Source organism: Cyprinodon variegatus, unplaced genomic scaffold (assembly GCF_000732505.1).
Source record: "Cyprinodon variegatus isolate N-32 unplaced genomic scaffold, C_variegatus-1.0 Scaffold754, whole genome shotgun sequence".
Taxonomy (NCBI): domain Eukaryota; kingdom Metazoa; phylum Chordata; class Actinopteri; order Cyprinodontiformes; family Cyprinodontidae; genus Cyprinodon; species Cyprinodon variegatus.
Genome location: NW_015151207.1, coordinates 53,623 through 79,494, shown reverse-complemented (window position 1 = coordinate 79,494; position 25,872 = coordinate 53,623). Strand labels below are relative to the sequence as shown.

General features: G+C 36.6%; 1 protein-coding gene across 2 annotated transcripts in view; it reads left to right on the top strand.

The window, feature by feature from the left end:
* Positions 1–25,869, top strand: part of gpm6b (glycoprotein M6B) — a 46,634-nt gene extending 20,765 nt beyond the window's left edge. Inside the window, exons 2-7 of one of the 2 annotated variants that reach the window (XM_015395709.1) lie at positions 15,958–16,144; positions 17,538–17,694; positions 17,855–18,023; positions 18,999–19,072; positions 19,173–19,238; positions 23,129–25,869. In XM_015395709.1, coding sequence (XP_015251195.1) covers positions 15,958–16,144; positions 17,538–17,694; positions 17,855–18,023; positions 18,999–19,072; positions 19,173–19,238; positions 23,129–23,278 — 803 coding nt within the window. In that variant the 3' untranslated portion in view covers positions 23,279–25,869. Of the gene's footprint in view, positions 1–15,957; positions 16,145–17,537; positions 17,695–17,854; positions 18,024–18,998; positions 19,073–19,172; positions 19,239–20,913; positions 21,781–23,128 lie in introns of those variants that run through there. The other variant, XM_015395710.1, reaches the window with a different exon arrangement.
* The last annotated feature ends 3 nt before the right edge of the window (positions 25,870–25,872 follow it).

Sequence of the window (25,872 nt, the reverse complement as noted above, 5' to 3'; positions counted from 1 at the left end):
ATCATGTTTTGGGTGTACTATTCCTTTAATACCATTTTTGGCTTTACAGTTATGTTATCATAGAGATATTTCAACTTTCTTTTATGTGATTTTTGAAGTATCACATTTAAAGTGCACGATGGAAAAAGCGAAACTTCAAATCAAATTACTGAATTTTGCAAAAAAGTTTTTCAATCTCTTGAGATAGCTTTTTGGCTTTTAAGAAAAAGACTAAATGTGCATTATAGAGGAATTGGAAACACATCTGTTGAATAGGTTCTGATCTACTAAACATTTACGTCACCTGACTGATTTGCTGTTTTCTCTGGATGTTCCTGGATGGCATGTGACATTGCTAATACTAGCTGATTGCAACGCATTCATTAATATCTCTGTCCATTACTGATATTTGGTCCCTGCTAGCTAGATACCTCTGCTTTCTGTTTATTACAGGCAAGCATAATGTCAACATATTGCTACAGCAGTATGCTTTGCATCTACTGTCTGGTTGAATCATCTTTTTTACATCTTTGCCATTTCTTACCTATTTGTTATTATCTACCTATTAGGTACTATATGCATCTCGTTCTATTATAATTTTATGTAAATGAGCCTTTTTGCATCATTCACTCAAACCATTGTGTCTCCTTTATTTGTCAGTGTACTTAAGTTTTCTCATGAATAATAGACAGAAATGCTCTCCAAAAGCTTAAATCTCACATTTGTTTTAATTCGGTTGTAGCTACACTATTCATACTTTCTTTGTATTACAACTTAACTAAATGAGCCCTCATTTATATTTTAATGTTTTTGCATTGCGCTGCATTGCGCTGGGTATAAAATGTGGAAAATTAGGAAACATCCCCAAAGTGATAACAAATGGATCCTTGGTTGTTACAAAATGCCTGTAATTGCAATGGTGACAATGGATTCATCTACATCATTGATTTTATTACATTTTATGCCATATTTTTGAGTAACCATGATGTCTGGTTTACATAAAGGAATGGTGCATCTTCTGGTGTTTTTTCCTCCCCTCACTTTGCCAGTATATACATACAATGTATTTAACAAACTCTATATGTTTTTTGGGGGTTTATTTCAGTGTTATTGTCATTCCACTGTCACAAGTACAGCACAACAAAATTCACTCTCTGCATTTAACCCATCCCTTTGGGGAGCAGTGGGCTGCCATTATGTGGAGCCCAGGGAGCAATGTAGGGCTAAGGGTCTTGCTCAGGGAGCCAGAGTGGCAGTCTGCGGGAGGGGGTTTTGAACTCACAACCTCAGGATTCCAAGCTTTATTCTCTAACCACTAGGCTGCCACTCTGCTTCCTATGTGAAAATATTACATCTGAATTTAGCAGAGGTGTCAAGTAACGAAGTACAAATACTTTGTTAATGTACTTATGTACACTTTTTAGGTATCTATACTTTACTTGTTTTTCTTCCTACCTCTGACTTCTACTCATTACATTTTCACATAAGTATCTGTCTTTTCTATTCCTTACATTTTTAAAACAAACGTTACTCGTTACTCTTGGCTTCGGTTTATTGTTTATAAATATTTATTTCATGTCATGTCCGCCATCCAATGCAGATCATTGGCGACATCCATGTCTAGGGAAAAATTGTGTAATGTGATGAGTTATAGAACGCAAACACTCATTGGTTAGCTATTTGTCAAATTTGTGCTGACGGCAAAGGAAATCATCAGAAGCAAGCAAGTGTTCTTCAACCTGCAAACGTGAATTGTCTATGCCATGCTACAATGTCGGATTCAGAAAAAGATGTTGAAATGTCTGAAAGGTCAGACACAGGTGAGAGCGTATCGGTAGATGGAGACCAACAAGACCTCCTTCATCCTTGGCCCTACCACAAAGAATTTTTAGAAATAGTCAAAAAATTGAGCTTTTAATTCATATAGTGGCATCTGGCTGTTTATTTTTAAATGTTACTTTATACTTTTATACTTTATGTAGTTTTTGGAGCACATACTTTTTCACTTTTACTTGAATAAAGAGGTCAAGTTGATACTTCAACTTTTACCAGAGTGTTTTTAAACTGCAGTATCTATACTTCTACTTAAGTAACAAATATGTGTACTTTTGACATCACTGGAATTTAGTACAAATGGAGAGTAATACGTTTCACATAAACTTTCTGACTATAGGACAGTAAAGAATATTTACATTTTCATCTATTCTTTCAAAGGCTATTTCATAGTGGTTTTATGAACTACTTTTTATCACAGCTATAAATCCCTGTTGGAGTGACTTAAAAAGAGAAGTAAGTGGAGAAGTGCTTTTTTCTCTGTGTCTGTTACTGAATGATTTGCTCTCTAATCTTACTAAGACAGACCAAAGTCACAGCAAATGCTCTTGGAGTCAAGAGACATTATTAAAATGTTTAGAGTCGACTGAAAGAGAAACAAACAATTACGCAGGGACTATTCATTGTTTCTAAATTGGTGGTTTGTTCCTCGTGAATAAGAATGGGTGAAGCAACTAACAAGTCTGTTTTCTTTTTTTTTTTTATTTCTTATTGGTTTATTACTGGCACATATTTCCAACCATGGCCACAGAATCTATTATGCATTTTTAAAGCTATGCCTTTATGTATTCATATGATATGGCCTCCTGCTTGTCCAAGCCACTGTGGCAGAGTCCAAAGCCTTGTAAGTTAGAAGGTCTGGATAATAGGAAGCATGTGTGTTTTTACTCAGCCTAAAACACACTTTAGCCAAAACCACAGTGGCTGGAAGATGCCAGAGAGTCAAGGTTGTGTTTAAGAGCAGCGAAACATGGAGGCCTGGCTTTTCCATGAATTTAATTCCATACAAAGTCTGAACACAAAAGAAGTTTTGAGAAATTTTTTGGTTAAATCTGAAATTTGACAAAAATATCAAAGAGTCATTATCTCATTTAACAGTGGTTACAAGTTAATAATTGACTGATTCATTTTTTTTATTAAAAGATATTGTTACAGCTATCTTTTTAAATAGCTATTAAATTTAATTAGAGCTAAAATACAAATACCCTAAAAATGACCTGCCTGTATAGGTCACCCAAAAAGGGAATAGAGCTTCACCTTTCTTTAAGTAAGATTTAGAATGAGAATGACACATTGACATAGCCTACCTACCGCTGCCTCTCAACCTAAACTTAAGTCATTTTAGATGGGCTTAATCAGAGAAAGAGCTGAGAGGCCGATGGTAACTCCAGAGTAACAGCAAGCATTCTGCTGATGACTGGTCCATTATATGCTGCCTTGCCTTGGTTTCTTACATTAAATCCAATAAAAGACGAAGAAGAAGACGAAGAAAGGTTGTGACAAAAATTAAAAAAATGTAAGAGCTATTAATACATTTAGAAAGGCATCTTTTGAAGCTTTCACTAACACGGTCCATCTAGTGGGCTCAAACAGCTATATTAACATTATACCAGATTTTGAAAACAAATTATTTTTAAAGTATCAAAAAGAGTCTTAATAGAATTTCGAAGACAGGTCGGAGTTACAACTGCTTTGTTTGTTAAGATTGGGGGGAAAAAATGCTACATGTCTAATCTTTAAAAACTTGACAACAGCACACATTTTCTCTGACAGTTGAACAATATGAGTACAGGTTCCAGAGTGTAATGTTTGGAGCAGTTTGAAGATAATGCTTACAATCACAACATAAGGACTGTATCTATGTGCTTCTTTATCAAGTCTAAGTCTAACCAAAACCAATGGCGTAACAACACAACAATAGCCCCGTAAGCAACATTATCTGGGTGGTATAAATGAGGTCCGGTCAATTAATCTACTATCAGGTGTGTTTAAGAGGAATTTTTCCAACCATTACATCTGCAAAGAGACGTCCTAATCCACAATTTCGAAGGGGGCCTACCAGGTGTCAGTGACGGGGGCCCCAAAGCAACTGCAGTCTTTGTTTACCGATATTTACGCCATTGATCAAAATGGTTTGAGGTAAATTCACTCATTTAACCACATGCTGATGGTGGCAAGTTCCACTGGAACCACAAATTTATTGCCAAAGAAGCCCTCTGATCGCTAACAGCAGACAAGGTAGTGTGAAGTGTTTTGCCTAAGGAGGAGTAGATGATCGGCCCAGCGGCTTGAACCGGTGTCCCTCTGATTACAGGCACAGAATGCTTTCTTAAGTATCATCACGCCATGAGCTGTAAAACATTTTAGTTTGGTTAATGCAGGCAGCATTATGAGCATCATTATCTGCGATTATGATTGCAGAAGATGAGAATGGTTGTTAGGGATGTCCCGATCTGATATTAATATCGGCTATTGCTCTGACATTAGCCAAAAAAATAATATGGGTCAGTTGTTTTCATAATTTTTGTTGTTGATCATTGACCATCTCAAAGCTGTAATATCTGTATCAGAAATGAAAAAAAAATATTGGGACACCCCTAAATTGACTTGGGGATTCACCTTTTAGGGGCTTAAATCCTTCATGGGTTTTGCCTACTCAGAGGTCCGAAATTTTTTTTATGTATAATGATGCTTTTCCATCAAATTGCTCCTTTTTCTTACCTCTAATGTTAGCTGGAGGAGCCTGTGAAGATTGTCCAGTGTCAAAGAACGAACTCCCAACTAGTGTGGCAGGAAATTTTCACATTGATTCTCTGTCTGTGAGATTAAAATTAAAGGTAGTCATGTTCACATGTTAACAGAAACTAAAACAAAAGGAAGAAAGTCCAGTCTCTAATGTATTATTTTGTGTAACCAATGTTAGTCATTTTCAAACAGGGACATCAAAGGGCATCCACTGCAGGCAGTTCAACCTTTAATCTTGTCAAAGACTGGGCTTATTTTCTATGATTTCCATTTCATCTGCTTTCACAATAGGTTTTAGAAAGAAATTGCAATCACATCTTGTTCATGGTTCTTTGATGACGCTGATTGAAAAGAGGTCTTTACATTTTTCCCTTTTTTATGCCATATGTTTTACTGTGATTTAAAACTGTAAGCTAAACAGCATTGCATGCTTTTTTGTGTTATTTGCCTTAGTAGCTGTCTTTTTAACTTCACAGTGTTTGTAATCCTTTTGTTCTACTGAGAATCTACAGCAAAAATAGGTCAGCAAACAAATGAATAGATCTGTATAATGGGTTTTCTGTGGGGAGTTGCTGTAAACCAATCAATAGCTTGAATTGATGCCAGGCATGTCGGGATAAACACTGCACAGTCTGACCTACGAAAATGGACTGCATTTGAAACTAGGTCAGCAATGGTCCTCTGGAATGGGACTCACCAACTTTCACAAATTGCCAAAATTATGTTTACAAGAATCTCAAGCCCCAAGACAGTAAATGTTTTTGCCACGAGTGCTGCAGCAATCTTTCTGAAATATTTAGATGGACGATTTGCTTGCTGTTTTTGGCTTATTTTTCCTTTTCAGCTGAAACCAGTGAGTCATTCCTCATATGGTCTACTTCACACACACCCATTTGACCTAATCTGTTCTCATTCCTCTGGTGTATTTGCAGGCTTTGCTTTACTGGCTGTCACTTGGTGCAAGTGGGTCTCAGGCCTGGCCAAAAACCCTGTTCCCTAAGAAATCTATCCAAAATGCGAGCCAGGCAGGGTGCAGGTCTTCATGGCTGACTGAGCATTGAGGGGCTCCCAGTCTCACAGTGTGAAAGGTTGACCCACAATGAGGCCTGTTTCATTTGTGTATGCCTCATCATCATGCAGATTGTGTCCTTCAGTAGGGGAGTGGCCATGTCTTACACAGTCTTGAAGCTTTCAGGCTTGACTCTTACATTCATGTGAAAATTCCCACAGTTGCTGAACTTTTTTTGTATTGGTAAAGATGAATCCAGTTGATGTTTTTTTCAGTTTAATAACTCAATTTACCTATTTACATGTTACTTATAACATTTAGAATATCTGAAATTCTTGTCATTTTTTTATATGTAGAATTGCAGTTAATTCAGTTCTGAGATGAGTAAATGAAATTGTTTGAATATGACATGATTTTACCATTTTCATTAATAAAAGAAGAAATGCAGAAAATACATGCAGACAAGATATCCAGAGATAGAATAGATACAAAGCTCCCCTTGTGTTTGTCTTTTATTTCCCCATATTTGTGCCAACCTGTTAGCTCACTGTGTAAAGGGCTGGTTATACTCCCGCAGCAGTGTGTCGCAGTGAGCTTGTCACAGATATTTTTGATTTATGCCCAATATTGAAGCGTTGTCTGCACTATGTTATTCCACGCCAACGCAAGAGGGACAGTAGCAAACTAGCTGTGGATCTAGATACGGCCGAGGCAGTGAGGAAGTAGGGGCAAGTTTGTGCGACAACGAAGGGACGTGAGGGCGAAAAAGAGCGGGGATCCAGGTGGAAAAAGGGTCCCACTGTTCTTTTGCACCTCGCTCTTCTAGCTGGTCCAACTTCACAAGTGGTTTTCCGCAAATGCGATAATACAAACAAAACAAGCCGGTAAGGTACCAAACAGGAAATACGCATAGTGTAGAGCGGATGTAGAATTGACCAGAGGCCCCCTGTCTGCGGTACTGTCTGCAGTCACCTACAGTTTTGGAGAGGTGTGGCAGAGTGTCTGCAACAGGGGCGGAAGCACATTGGCATTCACTGCGACACATACGGAGATGACCTGGTTTGTGACTATAAATCGGCCTTAAAACCCCTACCTGCGAACATTTTGTGTGCTACATTTTCATCACAATGGCAGAGTCTGCCAATTTTTTCCATGAGCATGTTCACATCTTCTATTTAGTTACATTTTGTATTTCAGGTCAATCCAAAAACGATAAGAAATTTGTTTTTTAGAAACTAAATCTTTTACTTGTATTGATTTGTTTTGTCTGACATTATGAGACAAAAGGGAGTAAAAAAACTGCATAAATCTGGAAAATCAGTTATTTTATTTTAAAGCCATTTCCCCCAGCTCTGAAGTGTCTTGTCTTTTAAAAGTGGAATTAAAACCATTTTATAATAGTTTACCGAGACATATAGTAAAGCAATACACAGCAACCAACAAATACAGTGTAAGTGCTGCTGAAAACTCTGTGTTCAAACAGAAAAAAACTGCATTAGATGACTTGCTTCACCCAAAGCTTTAAAGCCGAAAAAAAACATGTTATATGAAAGGTACTGTTTTAAAGTAAACAAAAAAGCTCATTGTAAGCTGACGTAATTACATGATTCGTTTTTTATTTACACTGAACCGTTTGTCTATAAAGCCTTTAAGGTTTGGACATGGAACACTGGATAGGTTTTAATCGTGTTATGTTCTACCACTATGAGTCATCATGCAACCTTGTCCTCTTCGTGTGCTTATATTTTGTCCTCTTAGGGAACTAATTTACTTTCAGCATTTATCTGGAAAACATAATGAGAAACAAAGAGTTAGTATTTCTTTCGATTTGGGATTTGAAGTCCCGACCTAATGAGGAAGATGTTGGCTTTCCTAGTATTTATATGTTTTATGTTAGAAGTGCTTAACGATTAGCGCAGCAGTTGTTGTTGTGGGATCTCTGCTAAGTTCACTTCCCCTGACCCCTGAGGCTCCCCTCCCCCTCTGACCCCCTTTATCTCAGAGGTCTGGTATCCGTGAGAAGAGCCCACTCAAGCCCTACTCCAGTGGTCTCCACTCGGCTGAAAGGCCTCTCTCTCATTAGCATACCCCTGGGGCTCCTTAGACTCTTGTTGCCAAACAAACACAGCCAATATCTTCTTCCTTCTCTACCTATCTCTCTTTTGTTTTGTCATCCCTCATCATCCATCTTCTGTCAAGTTTATCTTCCTATCATTACTTTTACCCCTATTCCCTCACTTCTTCATTTGCTTTTCCTTTGAGTTTTTTTTTTTTTTAACATTCCTCTGTTAGTACGGTTATCTGTTTCTCCCATTTTTCCAAGCCCTTTTCTCTGTTTGATCCATCATTACAGAAGCTATTCTACTATGCAGTTTAGGGAAAGTAGATTTGCAGTCCTTCTTTATAATTTACATATCATCTTATGTAGGACCGTAGCATCTAGGATTAAAAAAGGTAAATGGGGTCTTAAAATGAAGGGATCCCACTCAATAAGAAAAGCAGGCAGTTGAGGAGTAGGAGTTCTCAGATCACAGGAAGGTTAAATAGAGTACATCGTTATTGCTCTGTTTTATTTTAGCTTTTCACTAAGGTTAAACGTTTCTCAGAAAGCTGAAAAAAACTGAAGGTAAGTGAGGTAAATGAGGACACACAATTATTTAGTTAGCTAACACAATGCAAATAATCAGAGTTGGTGCCAGATTATTGATAGCTCCAGCTCTTATATACATTTGGCCTAATATTCACAAACTTCCAATGGAATTTAGTGTGAAAGAACAAAGAAAGCCATGCTATGATGTGGAATTTAAATGATACTGTTTTTTCAGAATGTTCAAAATAAATAACTGCAAAGCTTTGTACGTTGATAGAGGTAAATAAGAACCATTAATTAGTGTTATTAATCCTTAGTATCAATACAGTGTTCTGTAAAGGCCTTAGAGGTTTGTTTGAGGTTGTCATTATTTTAAAGACTGGGCACTACAGCAGACAAGCCCAAGATAAAGTTGTGAAGAAGCTCAAAACAGGGTTGAGTTCTAAAACGGTTCACCATCTAATCATGGAAAATGAGTGGTGACATCCATCTGGATTGAGTAGGCTGGACAAGGAGAGCATTATTCAGTAACCAGCTTGAGCTGTTTGATTATAACACACGGATGTGACAGCATCATGCTCCAGGGATGTTCTTATTTAGCAAATAAGGAGGCTGGTCAATGTTAATATGGAGACAGACAATAAGTGAAAAATGGTACAGACTTCAAACTGGGACAAAGAATCACCTTTCAGTCAGACAACAATACAAGACAGAGAGAAATACCTACATAGAAACGGTTTAGATTGTAGCATATTAATTTGGTTACTTTTGCATGAAAGTAACCAAATGAATGAGTTGAAAAAAAATCTGCATCAATTTAACAAAAAACTACCAAAGGTAATCCATTATTTGGTGAATGTGTAATAACGGTAAATCATCGTTTCCTATTGGTCAAATCCATACATAACAATCATCCTCTTTACTAAAATCAAGAGAAGGTTTAGGTTAGACCTAATATCCAACAGTCAAAGAAAGGGGAAATAGAATATATTGGCCACACAGAATATTTGATTAATTGTGAAATAAATCTGAATAGACTGGATCATCTTCATGGTTTAAACAAATTTGTACCAGGTCAGTAATTTGTCTGCTGACTGTGCCATACGATTCTTTAACTAGTCAAGAAACGTTCAAACAAGACTAACAGCCTTGACCTAAAATATAGTTTTATTTAAGAAAACAAGCATGTTGGTAATAAGAATAATGACCATGAAAGGTTCTTAATGCCAAGAAACAGCTAAATAGAAATGAAAAGTTAGTTTCACTTTCCAGAAACTTATTGGCTGAAAGATACTCTCTAACCCTTTGAGAGTTGCCATTATGGGATTTTTAAACTTCTCTCCTTTCAATAGAAAATGGAAAATGAGATGTTGTTCTGGCAGTTCGCCCCGGTGGGGCAACAAACAACAACACTCAGCTGTAAACAGAGACATCTGTTAGCAATGAGTCTGGGTTTCAGATTGGAGCTGGATGGTATTTTTAATGGAGCTGGAAGGCAATTTGTCTTTAGGACTCAGAGTTCCAGTGTGTTCGTTCTCGACAGTCTGCTGAGGCGTATTTGTTTGACGTGGGGAATATGTTTGTTACATATACATTTTTCCACAATATGAAAGTTTGTATTTGCGTTTGATGAAGGTCTTGTTTAAGGAGGTGTCTGCGTTTGCGTCTACATTGGATTGAATAGTACTTTTTGATCAACCTCGAAACTGTTTTGAATACATGTAGCAATACATGTTATTTCATTTTTAAGCCAATGTACAGAAAGCAAATCAGTTATTGTGTCAACAGGTCGTGCTTATGAGATATCTGTGGCTGAGGCTATGACGGACTGAATAAGCAGGACCAGATGCAGGGGATCCTGATGAGTCAGAGCTCGCTCCATTGCAGTGACTCATGGTCAGACCTACCTGATTAACAGCAAAAAACAAATGTACCATGTGGCAAAGATGAGTCATTCATTCACAATAAGCAGCAACAAAAACAAAATTTAGCATTTTACATCATAATTTTAATATTAAGTCTCCATAATGAATTGGTTTAAGTCTTTGACAGTTTTGTGGGGGACCTATGTTTGGATTCAGGTTGCATCAGGCCATCCCATGTAAAAACTTGGCAAGTTGTAATGACTTTCTTTTCTGTTGCATGTTTGTGTTGATTTAATGTTTTTTTTATATATATATGTTGAGGTGAGTCATTTTTCCTTTTTGTTCTTTGACAGTTTTGGATAGTTTGCTCAAAATTTTGGGAAATACAAAATGGGATGTTTTACCAGACAAACTATTACTACTTAGTCATGGTTAACTAGTCATACAGTTGTCCTAAACCAATCTAATAAATAGATTATTATTACAATTATTCAGTTCATTTTATTTGAATGGCACCACTTCACAACATATTTCATCTCAAGGCAAGGCAAGGGAAATTTATTTGTATAGCACAATTCAATACAAAGACAATGCAAAGTGCTTTACATGATTAAAACACAGGAAGATAAAACCGAATCAAAGCAAGTAGGAAAAAATAAATAAAATATAAAAAAAAAATAATAAATGGAGAAACAAAAAAAAGAATATTAAAAACAGTTGGATTAAAGAAAATATGTTTTAGTTGAACTGTTTAACTAGAACAGTCGAAGGCAATCCTAAACAAATGGCACTTTACAGAGACAATTCAATCAGGTCATTACAGACAGACTGGTTCAAAGTTTTCTATCTAATGCAACTGATTGGATTGAGTCATTGGCTTTGCAGGATACGCTCCTCTTGACTGAGCTTTTGCAAGAGTAGATATTTTCTCCTTTGTGTCATTCACACTACAGCAATCACTCACACTGAGCATGGATCCAGCGACAGTGGAGAAGGAAACCTCCAACAGAACCAGCTGCCCAGTTGAAATTTTCCCCAAGGGTGGTGTCACAGCCAAAGAGAACCAGACCAGATGAAGCCACTATGACAGAAAGGCTGAACATAAAATTAGGGTTGAACTAAGAAATACTGGAGAATTGGAAAATAGAGATGGAAGAAAACATAATGATAAAAAGTGGTCACTTTGATTAAGCCTATAGCACAATAACTAATTGTCAAGATTGCCCAGCCGCTTTACCTACATAATCAAAAAGAAATTGTAACTCCATTACAAAGGGCTATCTGTGATAAAAATGTCATATTGAGTTATCCAAAAATACTGAATAAATGCTAAGTCATATAATTGTTTTTGAAGCGAGTGTGCTTATAGCACTAAATATAGTATATGTTTACTGGTATAGCATATTCTTTTCTATTGCAATCTCTGCTTTAAGTTTTTTGGTTTTGTGTCAGAGTTATTTTCCTGGAAACCCTCCAACGCTGTTGTCCTGAGATATATCTCAGGAGCTTTCAAAGATGAGATTTTTGAGATTGTATCTTACTTGTAAGAGATGGAAGCAAAATTCTGCCAGCTGACCACTGGTAAACAGTAGCAGGTGTGGAAAGATCGCTTATAAATTATTAGCAGTTTTGGAAAACAAATTATTTTCTTAATTTCTGATTTGCATTCATACCTGAAACCAGTTCATGCCTAATCCAAAGTACCAGACAAACCTACCAGCAAGAGTTTGGCTTTTGTTAATCCCTCAAATAACTTGAACGAAAAACAATAAGACAACGGCTTAAAAGTCTTTCATATATAAGGTTGTCTGCTACTCAAATCAGTCTGCTACTCAAATCAGTCCCATCACTGCACTGACCCCCTACCCCCCCCCCCCTAACTACCCTACACAGGATAAAACTCAGTGGTGGGTTTTATCTTGGGCCTCCAGCCTACAGGCCGGAAATGTAGAATCGTGGCTTAGTGCTATGCTGAATGGCCCCTGAGAGTCCAGTGTGATGGACAGTCTGTGGCTGCACACACTGGCCCTTTGTACAAGGACTTCTTGGACTCTTTCTGTTTCTTTTTCCCCCCAGTTTCTCACACAATGTCACACACTTTCACACATTATTTTTCCTCACACAAGAAATTCCCGGCTCTCCTCGTGATCTTGATGTGGCAAATTAAGCTTCTGCTTTAAGGCCAGTCATTGTCAGAGCAAACAGTTGCAAACTTGTCGGTGTTTTATGGTGTTGCTGTGGTTTTGTATTTTGTCTTTTCCTGTTTCAATATGTTCTGTGACAAAGACAGAAACACAACCACTTAAAAGGGCTGGAGGTCTGACTAGGAGTGTTGCTGAGGGACTGGAAGCATGTGAAAGTCATCAGAGAGACCAATGTGATTTTCATTTCTAGTGATCCAACTAGAACAAACCAGCAGATTCTGCCTTTAAAGTCATGTTTCCATTTGGTTTGGACATAATTTGAAATCGGAAAAATGAAAACAAATATATATTTCTTTCATAAAATTCTCAGTTAAGATTAGTAGAAAATATCAATCGTGCATTAATCCTCCTAAGAAATTCTTGTTTATTTTGTTTTCATTTTTATACAATGTAAGATACAATACAACTTTTTTATTTGTGACAAATAAGCACAAAGTTGTGTGATTGTAATGTGGAAGGAAAAGTAAAGGTGGATCATAAAATTTTATAAGGTAGCAGATGCAAATATATCGGGATATACATATACATATACTGTGCTTGCAATGTAGTTCGAACCTATTTAGTCTGGAGAAAAGCATCTGTTGACACCCATTTTTAAGTGGATTCGGGTCTATTTTTTGATTAGTCTTGCTAATGGTCTGGGTGAAGTCATTCTAGTGTAGGGTAAAGGTTGGTGACCTTTTGGAAGGTAAAGTTCTGCCCCAGGATTTTTCAGTTTCTCATTGGTTTTCTTTCAGCATTTCGCTGTATTCTGACCAGGTTCTCTCTCCTTGCCAAAAAGTTTGCTTATGGTGTTGACTGAGCATGACATCTTCCTATTATTTGCCGTGTACGCTACATTATTTTTCTACTTGTTGCCATAAAGCCTAGATATTTAGTGTACAATAGTAATGGGTGCGACTTCTTCACCATTTTAGATCTCAGCAGCTCCTCCTGAGTTGATCAAAAAACTCATGGCTGCTTTAAGATTAATGCTGTCCAAAGATGATTTATTCATGTCTTCCGTCTTTTACTTTAGCTATAACTTCAAACCCCCAACCACATTTACCACATTGAAACATTTGTGGACTTCAGTGGGGATATACACCGCAGAGAAAGCATTTTTATGGGTGTGTAATTGGCTCTTTGCAGTTTTGAACAGTCAAAGTGAGTTGATCTTGAGCTAATATCTACTACTTCATCTTATGGTACCATCTGTAGCATGAGAAGCTCTTTCTTAAAGCTGTTATTTACTTTAGAGCTTTGCTCAATATCCCATGGAGCTGGATGTTTCACCACCCATTGTCCCTGCCTGACATATTTGTTGGACAAAGTTAGCTGACAGTTCCAGCTTGCGTCTCCGCTGTGGGTACACTTATAAAGTTGTGGTTAAGATGCTGCCATGACAACTCCTATACACGCACCATTGGAGAGAAATGTTTTTATCTCCCAGTTCAACACAAACAGCCCTGGTGAGGCATCTGGGTGTTGGCCTATCTGGAGTTTTATTTGCTTTAACTCCTTACATCATATTAAAATATAAGTTGTGATTAGTATTTAGAGAGGTAACTTCTTAAATGAGAGAATAAAAATACATGGTTCAATAAATCTTGTGGTTTGTACAGATTTTGTTTTGTAGCTATTAATTTATTTTGTAACTTAAACCAAAATCAGTGTGTTTTTTTTTAACCTTCAGATAAGCTTTATAAATCGGTCCTTAATAGGGATATCTTTGTTACTGTACAAATGTTGACATTTTCTTGGAAACTTGTGTCATTTTACAACTCTGTGGGTTTAGATGGTTCTGTTGTGACATTCCCTACACTGTCAAAACAATACAGCTTGGAACGTCTCTAAGTTAAAGTGCCATATTTGGGTATAATGGTGCGTTTGATTTAACTTGAGACTGGTACGTCGGAGTAACTTCATCTTCAAGCTGACTGTATTCCAATTTCTTGCTTCTGAATGCTCATATTCTTCATTGCCACTAGCCATTGTTATAATTATTACTGTAACAAAACACTGTAGTTCAGGGTACCACAGACACAATGCATAACCTCCTCCACTAATCCCTTCACTTGTCCATACCACTCAGTATCTCGGCACTGCCTATTCGGCCATTCGGGTTCAAGTTTTTAGAATTTGACTGAGGCCAAGGCTATGCTTTAGATGGGGATTAGTTATAATTTAATTGACCCATACATAAGCTTTTTCAACCACCTTAATTAGAAGTCTTTGCTAGCAAACTCATAAAACGGCAAGAGCTACTACTTTTCTTTCTTTGAAACAGGAGTCGAAAATCAAGCATTTCTAATGTAGCCAGATCTTTTTGTCCCACGTTCTGATACATATCTCCTAAAAATCCCTTGTTAAAATGACATAATCTGTTTAATCAATGATTCACCCATCAATATTCTCAATGGTGCTGAGCAGTTTTTTTTGCGGTCGTTTTTTACAGATGGAGACCAGAATATCCCATCTTTAAAAAAAATATTTCATATCTTTTTTTGGTGTTAAACAGTAAAAATAACTGTACTTGTATCAAACCTTTTCAAATGGGGGACTCAAAAGATCTGTACATCACAAATAGTCAGTCGCTCATTCACACACACTGATGGTGGTGAGCCATATTGTATCCACAGCTGCCCTTGGGCTCACTGACAGAAGCTAGGCTTCCTTTACCAATATAGATAGGTAATGCTAGTGGGAAGTGTCTTGCTCAAGGACACAACGGCTGAGTTTAAACCTGCGACTCCAGGTTGCAAGACAAACTCTTGCTTCCTAAACCACTGTCGACTCATTGGTGAAATTGTAATTATTTTTTCCCTCACAATTTTTGGTTCAGGAATATAGGATGAGCTTCTGTGTGAACTTTGCCCCCAGCTATGGTGTGCTTCATGTGCTACGATCCATCACATTTAAAACAAAATCATTTTATCTAAATAAACACCAATCTACGCCTGATTTTGCCAATGGCTTAAAAATGGAAAAGAAACCATTATGAATATGAGACAACCTAAAAAAACGCTACAGCATTCTGTCAGAATTCCCTCCTTCTTGTCTGGATAAGTAACAATCATTGAGCTCTATCTTTTTAACAATTCATTCTGTTATGAATGTTAAAAAAAACAACAACACACATTTAAATGACTGTTTTAAATATTCAATGAACGTTGTGAAGTTAGGCATTGGTCTGATAGATACAACAGGAAATAGTTCTCCCTCAACTCTCCCGTTTTCAGTCAGACACATGTGGATTTAATTTGAGGAGCTGAGCTGCTTGTTAGCTCATGCCCACAGACAGAGCATTGTGGTAAATAGCTCCACCTCAGAAGTTATAAGAACCCATTGGATGAGGCAGACCCATCTGGGTCACTTAACCCCCCCTCATGTTCAGCTGCCATAGATTTCCTTTACAGCATGGCAAAGGCAGACTCCCACTGCTCTGACCTACTGGACAGCCATTAGTGTCCTTTAAGAGTAGGGGTGAGTTGTCTGATAAAAACATGAAAGAGATGTGACTTGTAAAACCACAAGGGCACACAGCCAGCTGCTTCCGCTGATGCTTTACATTAGACATTTGTTGACATGGTTGAGGGATTCTGCTTCCTCTGAAGACAAACTGTGGGTTAAAACATATGTTATAGAGTTGTAGGAGCGGATGTTATTCTCACTTCATCTCATGACCTCTTAAAGCAAATAATATCAAATTTCAGCTGCTTATAATTTTTTTTCCCTTTTTTTCTTTTATAGGTTGCTTTGAATGCTGCATCAAATGTTTAGGTGGAGTGCCGTATGCATCACTGGTTGCTACGATCCTCTGCTTCTCCGGTGTGGCCCTGTTTTGTGGATGCGGTCATGTGGCTCTTACCAACACTGTTAACATCCTGGAAACCTACTTCTCCAAGGTCACGACCGATCACGCCATGCTCACTGATGTGTAGGTCACCCCTTACTCTAAACAAATATTGCTGTTCCATAAGGTGCCTTTGTGAAGGTTTTCTTATGTTACAATTGCCAAAAGTTTAAGTATTTCATTGGAAATTTATATGAATGACCAATTCAAAGAGACAAAAATGTAAAGTAAGAAAAAATAATGAGTGCTGTTTATCCCTTTAAATATGAAAAACTGAAAAGTATTGTTTGCCCTTTTGTTGAACCCCTTTAGTACTGATATCACCATTACACAAAAATTAATGCTTTAAGGATTTAACAGAAGTCTGTTCAATCCACTTGACAAGCTTCAAATATCCACAACACAGGTGCTAAGAAGTAATTCTTAGAAAGTCATAGGAAGTCCCGATTTTATATAACGTTTTCCTCAAGCTATAGAAAGTTTCACATATTTGACCATTATGCAAAACTAGAAACTCTATGTTATAGCATTTTGATGGTTTCAAAAGGTACATAAGTTCACAGACACTGTGCCTGAGAAGTGTTATAAAGAAGTTATTATTTAGGTGTGCAAATCCCTTATAATAACTCTACAAAAGCCTTCAGCTGTAATTGCAGCAACGGTGGTGAATTTTTGACTTTGAGCTAAAAATAGATTCCTGCCACAAGTATTTTTTTTTTCAAGTAAACTCACTTTTTTGTGAGTTTATTTACAATATAGCATTGAATTGTATTTTGAAATATTAAAATTGTTTAAGGACATAAAAAAATATATATTTGTGTTTTGGTACCGTCGCTAAATATAATAAAAAGTTGATGGGTACGATTACTTTTGTAATGCATTCTAGCTGATTCTGAGAATTATAATTTATTTTAAAGATTCGAACAGACCTTATTCTCATTTTAGGATCTTTTTCCCATCATCATTTAGCTATTGGATTATATTTTTTTAAATCTATGTATCAAGACAAAAAACTTTATAACTTAACAACCTTAATTTTGTTTAAAATAAGCTTGATGTGGGTTATTTTTAGTCTCCCACATTCAGTCAACAGTCCTAATATGGATCTCTTTTAAACGCACCCCCATTTGTCTAGACAATAAAAAAAGGATGACATTAGACAGGGCTCTGGACTTGTGTTTTATGTTGAGTGCACTGTTTAACTAAAGATGTTCACAGTCTGTCTTTTGCCTGGAGGGTTTCCAGAGACATGCATCACCTGTTATCCCCACATTAGGTCTTGCATCTCTCAGAAGTTTAGTTTAATCACAACCACCTGTTTATGGCCTTTAAAAAGCATGTTTTTATAGATTGAATAAAAAAGAAAGATGTATCATACGGCTATTTTTTTACACAGTTTTACACCATGCTGGTACCTTGGAGTCCATAGCATGAGTCACCTGTACACTAAAGCCTAACTAACTTTTCTCGTTAACAGAATACAGCTGATGCAATACGTCATCTATGGCATTGCTTCATTCTTCTTCTTGTACGGAATCATCCTTCTTGCTGAGGGATTCTACACAACCAGCGCCGTCAAGGAACTGCACAGCGAGTTCAAGACCACCATCTGTGGACGCTGCATCAGTGGAATGGTATGTTAACACAACCACACTAGCACTTAGTTTTACAGGACATTATGGAAAATAGCTTGTATAGAATGTCAGTAATTGTAAAGATGGTTTAAAATCTATAATGATCTTCTCTGAAGGAGTTTTTTTTAACCTCTTATTATTCATCTCTCTATTTTCTTAGTTTGTTTTCCTCACATACATCCTGGGAATAGCCTGGCTCGGGGTTTTTGGCTTCTCAGCTGTACCTGTCTTCCTCTTCTACAACATGTGGTCCACCTGCAATGCCATGAAGTCTCCCATGGCCAACATGACAAACATAGACTCTTTTTGTGTGGATGTTCGTCAGTATGGTAAGAGAGACGCACTCTGTTTGTCCTTCTAATTAAACTTCAACTTAAATATAGTTTAGAGCCGACACGAATGTGGTGTAGAACTAAAAAACAAAACAACAGATTAAATGAAGGGTTTGAGGATCGTATTTTTGGCTTGACAGCAGTTCACACCTCTGAGTTTTTTCGCAGTCTTTGTTATGTGTAACCACTTCAGCCAAACAGTAAGCAATCCTCTTGTTTGAAGAATTAAAAAAATCAAAACCGTAAAAAATAATGCTAGTTTATGCATCCTAAAAATAAATCTTTAGGATTTCCTTCATTAGTAAATTAGATTACATCCTCTCCTAATAGATAAGAGAACAAAATAACTGTGCAATTTTTGAAAAAAATAACATAAAATCGGTGTTATTTGATATTATGACAATTTTAAGGACATTGTTTTGAACTTAAAGTTACCTGTTACCTTGGTAACGCCTCCCAACGACAAATATTAAATAGTCCCTTCAGCTGATTCTTGTGAAAACATGGTAAAACAGTAACATATTGATAATGGAATGAATACTTGTCTCATAAGTATCATGGTGTAAGAGGGATGATGTCTTTTGTGGCGTCCATTATCAAAAATGAATGGACTCCGGGGAAGCAACTGTCCATTGCCAAGTAGAGCAGGGCTCCTCATCAGACATTTATCCCTTGCCTAATTTCTTTTGTTTAGTTTGCTTATATGATAATGGTTGTACATGTGCAGTCCATTTAAGCTCTTTCTTTGTTACTTTATTAACTTTTTTGTGAAGCATTGTTGTCCGTAAGAAAAAAGAAAGTATGTATAAGTTGATCACACTGACAGTTTGAAATATTATTTATCATGCCCTCTGCTTTATTCCATAATCCCAGTAGACCAAAGCTTTACATCTGTAAAAGCCACATGCTTTGCTGGCACTGACAAAAGGGACATTTGGGAAAAATTAATCCTTAAAATCTCTTTGGATGCAGGAATCATCCCATGGAACGCCACACCAGGAAAAGCTTGCGGATCTACTCTTGGTGTCCTCTGCACCAGCAACGAGGTACGACACTGTTAGCTTTGCTGACGCAGCAATAATATGTTCATGTTTAGTCATCAAGTATTGGTTTCCATGTTTCATATGTGAAAATGTCCTTTTTCAGTTTTACCTGTCTTACCATCTGTACATCGTGGCATGTGCTGGTGCTGGAGCCACTGTGATTGCTTTGGTAAGCTGCCTGCTAGTTTTCTATCCTTCAGTTTATCTTTGCATGATTGTTATCAGAAGTTTATGTGTGGAGTGCTCTTCTTTTCATGGCTTTACGGTTTGTATAACCACACCTAGGATGGTTTACCATTGGCTTCTTCACAGCTTCAATCCCATTTGCTGTTTACCATTTGCTTAGATACACATGGCTCTGTATTGATCTTTAAGATAAAGGGGAACTGACTTACATTTTAGTTGTAAAAAAAATACTATACATTTAATGTTCTCTAATATTTGACTTTTAATAAACTGACTTAAAAGCAGCAATTTGAATAATTTACACCTCAATTAGATTAGGATATCTTCTAAAAGCAAATTTATTTTGGCTAATTTATTTAAAAAGTGAAACTTGTATAGAATATATTGTGATGCATTCAATGCTTTTATTTCTGATCGTTTTGATGATAATGGTTTATAGCTATTAAAAATGCATAATTACCAATTGAAAAGTTTCTTTGTATGCTTTAGTATATACTTAATAGCTTGTCTCCAAAAGAATGAATTATATTAAATCAGTGCAGCGTTGAATTGAGGTGCTTAGCATTTGTTCCTGCTGAGGCATTAAGGAAGACTTACGGTAGTTATGATAATTACAGCATTACTGTTTTCTGTCTTGTTGAATCGGGTGTTTTTGTCATCATTTTCTTGTCAATACTTCATAGATTCCTTGCCAACAGAGTTTGCCAGCCTTTAAACACAGTGATAATATAGTCATTAAGTGAAGTACTGATATTTTTGACAGTGTGAGCAGGTGCCAAGCCTTGCTTGACAATAACAGGAACATCTCCACAAGCTTGTTAGAAGAAGGATTACATGCTCTATGTTCAGACAGCGTAAAACACAGTGGACCACCAGCAGAGGACATTCTTTTCCAAACATGACTGGTTTTAGGGCCCTCAAGTTGCATGGATTCTGTGCCTTGACACTATTTCACCGAAGACTGCGACCCCAGTGTTTAAATGAAATGGAAAATCTTCTTTTATAAAAAAAAATGAAATTTTCCTTCCTTTTTGGCTTATCTGATGTAAGGTTCCTCTGACGTTGGTTTAGGAGTAGGTTTAGGAATCTAGGAGGTTATTTGGTTTAGGAGTTGGTTTACTCAAGGAATGCAAGAGTTATAGCCTATGTCCTAGATGTCTCTGTGTACGTTGGCTCCAGAATCAGATTCCAGCTACATATCATGCTTTATGCCCCCCCAAACCCTTAAATTGCTTTGCTATTAAAATCCTCTAAAGGCTGCCGTAATCGTGAACACATTTTCCTTCCGTTAGACCTTCACTTTAAATGCTTGGATGTAAAAAATGGTCTGCTGGACAGCTGTCCAATCAGCAGTTTTTCCCAATCATTCAGCTGGTCATAACATAAGGATAGCATTACAGTTCTATGTTGCTTTCTTCCTGGGTCTTGCATTATATTAAAATTTTTCAGTAGCTGTAAGCCAAAATCATCTAAATCAACATAAGTTTATGTTACTCTATTTGAAATAAAGTAATATAATGCATGAGTTTCACTTTTTGAATTGAATTGCTGACTTAAATGACCTTTTTAAATATTTCTAATTCAACAAGATGTGCATGTTAGCGGCAAGGACGTCATTAGCATGTGCTCTTACTGCCTTTTCTGTTCTCTTCCACCAGCTGATCTACATGATGGCTACCACTTATAACTTTGCTGTTTTGAAGTTTAAGAGTCGGGAAGACTGCTGCACTAAGTTTTAAGCTGGTTAAAGAGCTCGGCACCACACGTGACCGCGCTGATTAGAGACAGACACCACTGACTTCAAAGGAACTAAAAAAAAAAAAGAAAAGAAAAAAAACCTGAGAATAGATAATTTGACGTCTATCCATTAGTAATCACATAAAGTGTAAATAGCTGATTTATGTTTGCTTCTTTTAGCATCTGATATGCAGGAAGTTTTCTTGTCCTGATAAAGTTGATCTCAGATTTGGGTACGTCTTGCTCCACAGGTTTTCCATGACACTTTTGCTTCAACAGATTTGGCACCATAAAAGCTTAAAGAAATTTGCAAACCCAGAAAACTAACTGTGGATTTATTTAAATTTAAAATTAATGTAGCTGGTTGTAGTATCTACAAAATTATTATCTGCATGAAAGAACCCCAAGAAATTTAACATGCAGTAAACTGCTTTGCTAGAAACGGTTGGAATCCATCTAACTAAATAGCATATTTATTCACAAACTTGTGAATTACATGCCAAACATAATTAGAATTTATGCAGGCTTTGACTCCCTTGTCAAAGGACTCCAATTGGCCTAAAAAGCATGAGGTGATCTAATCACAAAAAACAAATATTTTAGGTTGCCAGATTAGCAGTTGTGGGTGTATTTTATGGAGATATATCTGTAAAAAGACCTGCTTTGACGGCAAAATAGCTTTACTCTCCTTTCCCCTTGCTCTGTTTATTTTTTATATATATATATTAGACCTTTTTGTGCCAATCAATCACAGAAACCTTCAGTATTATATTTTTCCAAAAAAAAAAAAACAGATCATAAACTGAACCAACTTTTATCCACAGTATTATGTCGATCTGTTGTGCATTGTAGATTTTAAAGTAACAACTCCTCTCTCAAAGTAGCATAGGCCAGTACAAGTGGTATACTTCTGCATGAGGCCCTAAGCCTCGTTTTATGAGATGTAAGAATAATTTCTGTTTCAGAGTAGCATATTTCGCTTCTACAACAGCTGATGCTCAGCTTTGAAAGATACTTTTTGTTTTTTTTGCATACTCAAAGTGCCATTAAAGATACTTTTTGTTGATTTTTTAACACAACTCTTGCATGCTTACAATTCCCAGATTTGTTGATCTGTTTATAGTTACTTATACTTCATATATTTAATTTTCTTTAAGTTTTACAAGACTGTAGCTTTTACTTTCTACATAAATAAACAATCTTTGTTTACAAAAATATCCCAACTTGGTCTTTTTTATTCCAGAGCTTACAACAGTGTGCAGTGGATTGCAAACATTGATACATCTTGAACCTTCTTGCATTTTTTCACATTATATTTATAAAAATTAGATTTATTTAACAAAAGCAAAACATTACAAGATTTTGAAATGTATAAAGAAGTAAAAGCGTAAAAAAATCTGCAAAGTTTGGCCTGAATTTGTACTCCGCTCCCTTACGACAATTTAGCATAGTTCTGCTGACATCTGAGCTGTGCATCTCCGGGAAACATTCAGAATTACTATGAGCCTCCGGTTGCTTTCCTTGGCACACTTGTCATTAAGGCCATGTCCAGCCATGCCTAGGTAGAATTTGAACCATTTTTTTTTTAATGACGGAAAAGTGTACTACTAAAGATTTCTGAGCTGAGCCTGCTTTAAACTCCTCCTCGGCATTATTCCCTGACTCTTGTCAATGTTGGATCTGGGTCTAGACTTGTACTAGGCAATTATGTGATAGCAGAAGATGAAGTATGCAGTTTTAGTATGACATTTGAAACGGTTCAAGATAATCTTACTTAATGTGTGCAATTCCAAAATGGGTGAATCATAGAGCTCAGTCCAGTTTACATTATCCAAGATCTCATGCTTTGCACTAACCCCCAGCTTTTACTGCCTGCACCCTTTTAACTTTATTTTCTGTCACTAATTTTTCTCCATCATAAACATCCAATTTCTCTAGTACTCTTTGCATTAAAAAATAGAAACGGCTCCAATAATTTTAACCAACAAATTTGATTTCCAGTAGATAGTTTGTTGTATGTTTGTTTTATTTTTTAAAAGTTGAACTGTTTGTTTATTTACTGTAGCTGTGTTTCCTGTAGCTCGCTTTGCATCTCTGACATGCTCACCGGCCATCCACCTCACCCTTCTCTTGCAGATCCACTACCTTATGATTCTCTCAGCAAACTGGGCCTACCTTAAGGATGCCAGTCAAATGCATGCCTACCAAGACATCAAAATGAAGGAGGAGCGGGAGCTGCAGGACATCACCTCACGCTCCAAGGAATGCCTCAATTCCTACACATAAGGATGTAATCCCCTTACAGAAAAAAATAAAATAAAATGAAAATACTCAGATATGCTTATGAACACAATGGCCAGTCACTGCTGGCCTCCTTTTGGACCAACCCCATCCTAGTATAACCTGCCAACTCTGTGCAGTACTAACCCGGCTCCTAACAAACTAATGCATCAGCTGCTTTCTGCACTAACTCCCCGAGAGCTGTTTCAGGACTGCTACATTAAAGTTTTTCATTCTGTCTTGTAGGGAAATCAAGTTTAGTTTAGATATTCACTCTGTCTTTTGGTTTTTTAGCCCTTTCTATAGCCAGTTTCCGCTGGTGAATGTTAAGATGTTGCACTATTCTCTCACAACAAATAACAGTTTGTTTTACTGTCTGTTTTGCGCTCCATTTTTTTTTCTTTTCACGATTTTACCAAGAAAAAAGAAAATGACGTATAAGGAAGGCCTTATGTCCGAGCTCCATTAGTATCTTCAATTTCTACTTAAGCAGAAGTTGCAGAGGATCTATTATACATAGCAAGGTAGGTTACGTTGGTCCTCAAGTGCCACTGTCCTGCAACTTTTGCATGAATCCCTGCTCCAACACACCTGAAACAAAAGGCCAAATTACCTCCTTGACATGTTAATTTTAGCAGAGGCCTGGCCATTAACCGTTCATTTGTATCAGGTGTGTTGAAGAAGGGATGCATGCAAAAGCTGCAGGACAGTGGCACTCTAGGACTGATGTTGCCTACCCCTGAGGTACAGCATTAAACAGAGTTCATGTGAATACTACATGCACGTTTTGAAGCGTCTCCACCTCAGTTGCCAATAATTTAAATGTCTTGGATTTCACTTCTATTAGGTTTTTAATACAGAGCAGCAGTTGCCTAAATTAACACTACCTCAGGTGTGCACTAAAACTTATGTAATTTTGTTTAGAAAAGATGCTTCTAGAATGGGATGCATAAAGAGCAACAAACAATTCAATTACCGGGATTACATCCTTTGAGTCACAGTACTAATAAACTATTCAAATGCGTGCATATACTTGATCCATTAATGGTGTAATGTGAATACATATGTCACATCTAGATGTTGGTTCATTGGCATTCAGTCAATCTAAAGAAAGAGTTGCGGATGAAATTATTTTCTCAGTCATTTGTTTGAGCTCCTATAAGATGAATAAAACTGCCCCACTTGGATGGCATTTGAAAGCAGCCAGGGTGTCGGTTTTGTAATGTAATAATATGCTATGAGTCACATTTTTAATTCTCCTCTTGAAATTGAAACAGGTGTGGTCTTCCAAAATTGCATTTCTTTTAAAATGTGCAATTGTTATACTGTTTATATAATTACTCATGTAAGCTTTTTCTTTTTTTTTGCCTTTAGTGAAGTTACAAGGATTAACTTGTTTTGTTGCATTGAAACTATTGTTTCTGCAGAGACACGCGTTGCAGTTAGGTGTACTGACATTGATAGTAGGCAATATATGCCTGTTTTTTTAACTATATTAATGTTACTTCTTTTTATATAGCTAATTAATCAGTTTTTTTAGACAGTTGTCCTTTTAAAGTTTGTTTTGCATGATCGTACCTAATTTTTCTACAAATGTCAAGGGCTTCCTTAATTTCTTAAAATAATCTGTTACAAAAATTCATAAATATATCTAGCCAAAGCATTAAAGCCAATGCTGCCCAATGTACAAAACAGAATCCTGTGACATTAAAGTATATCTTTGCTACATAATTATTAGATGTACAGTGGCAAAGCGGTGTGGGATAAGTTTCTAAATTTAAATCACTTCAACTTTTCCTCATTTTCTGACATAAAAACAACAAACCTCAATGTATTTTACTTGCATGGAATGTGATAGACCCCAATTGTTGGGTGAAAGAATTTAAGGTTGGACTTTAACCAAGCTATTTGAACATTCAGGGTCCAATTTATTTATTATTATTTTTTTTTTTACAAGGATAACCTAGATTAAGATTTTTGAAACCCAACTAGGGAAGCTGGTCACTGCCGAAGAAATCCCCCATCATGATGCTGCCACCACTGCATTGTATCATTTGTGTTCAGAGTGATGTGCAATAGTTGTTTTCCACGACATACAGCAATTTTTAAAAATAGACCAAAGTTCAGGTTTTTGAACTCATTTGACCAGAATTCCCTCTTCTACCAATTCCCCTACCTGGCTTCCTTAAAAACGTTATCCTGTAGCCACTATTTTTACATAAAGAGTTTCCTCAGCTGTGCAGCTCCTCCAGAGTTACTGTGGACTTTGTATCTGCTTTTGTACATATTGTTCTCCTTGTCTAGTTTTTACTTTAGATGTTTTGGTACAGTACATAGATTAAAGTTACACACATACTGACTTTTTTCAAAACACTGATTTCTAACAACAGTTGTTTATGCTGAATTTTATCAGGGTTATTTGATAAAGCCGACTTAATGCTAATGCATAGATTTTTTTTTTTTGTAAAATCTTTCACTACATAGCAAAGCCTTATCCTTCCTACATCAAATGACAGTAAAATAAATTTGGGTTTGTGGTTTTCAACATGTGAAAATGTTTAAAAGGTAAGGATCTTTTTGCATGGTACAGTAAATATTAG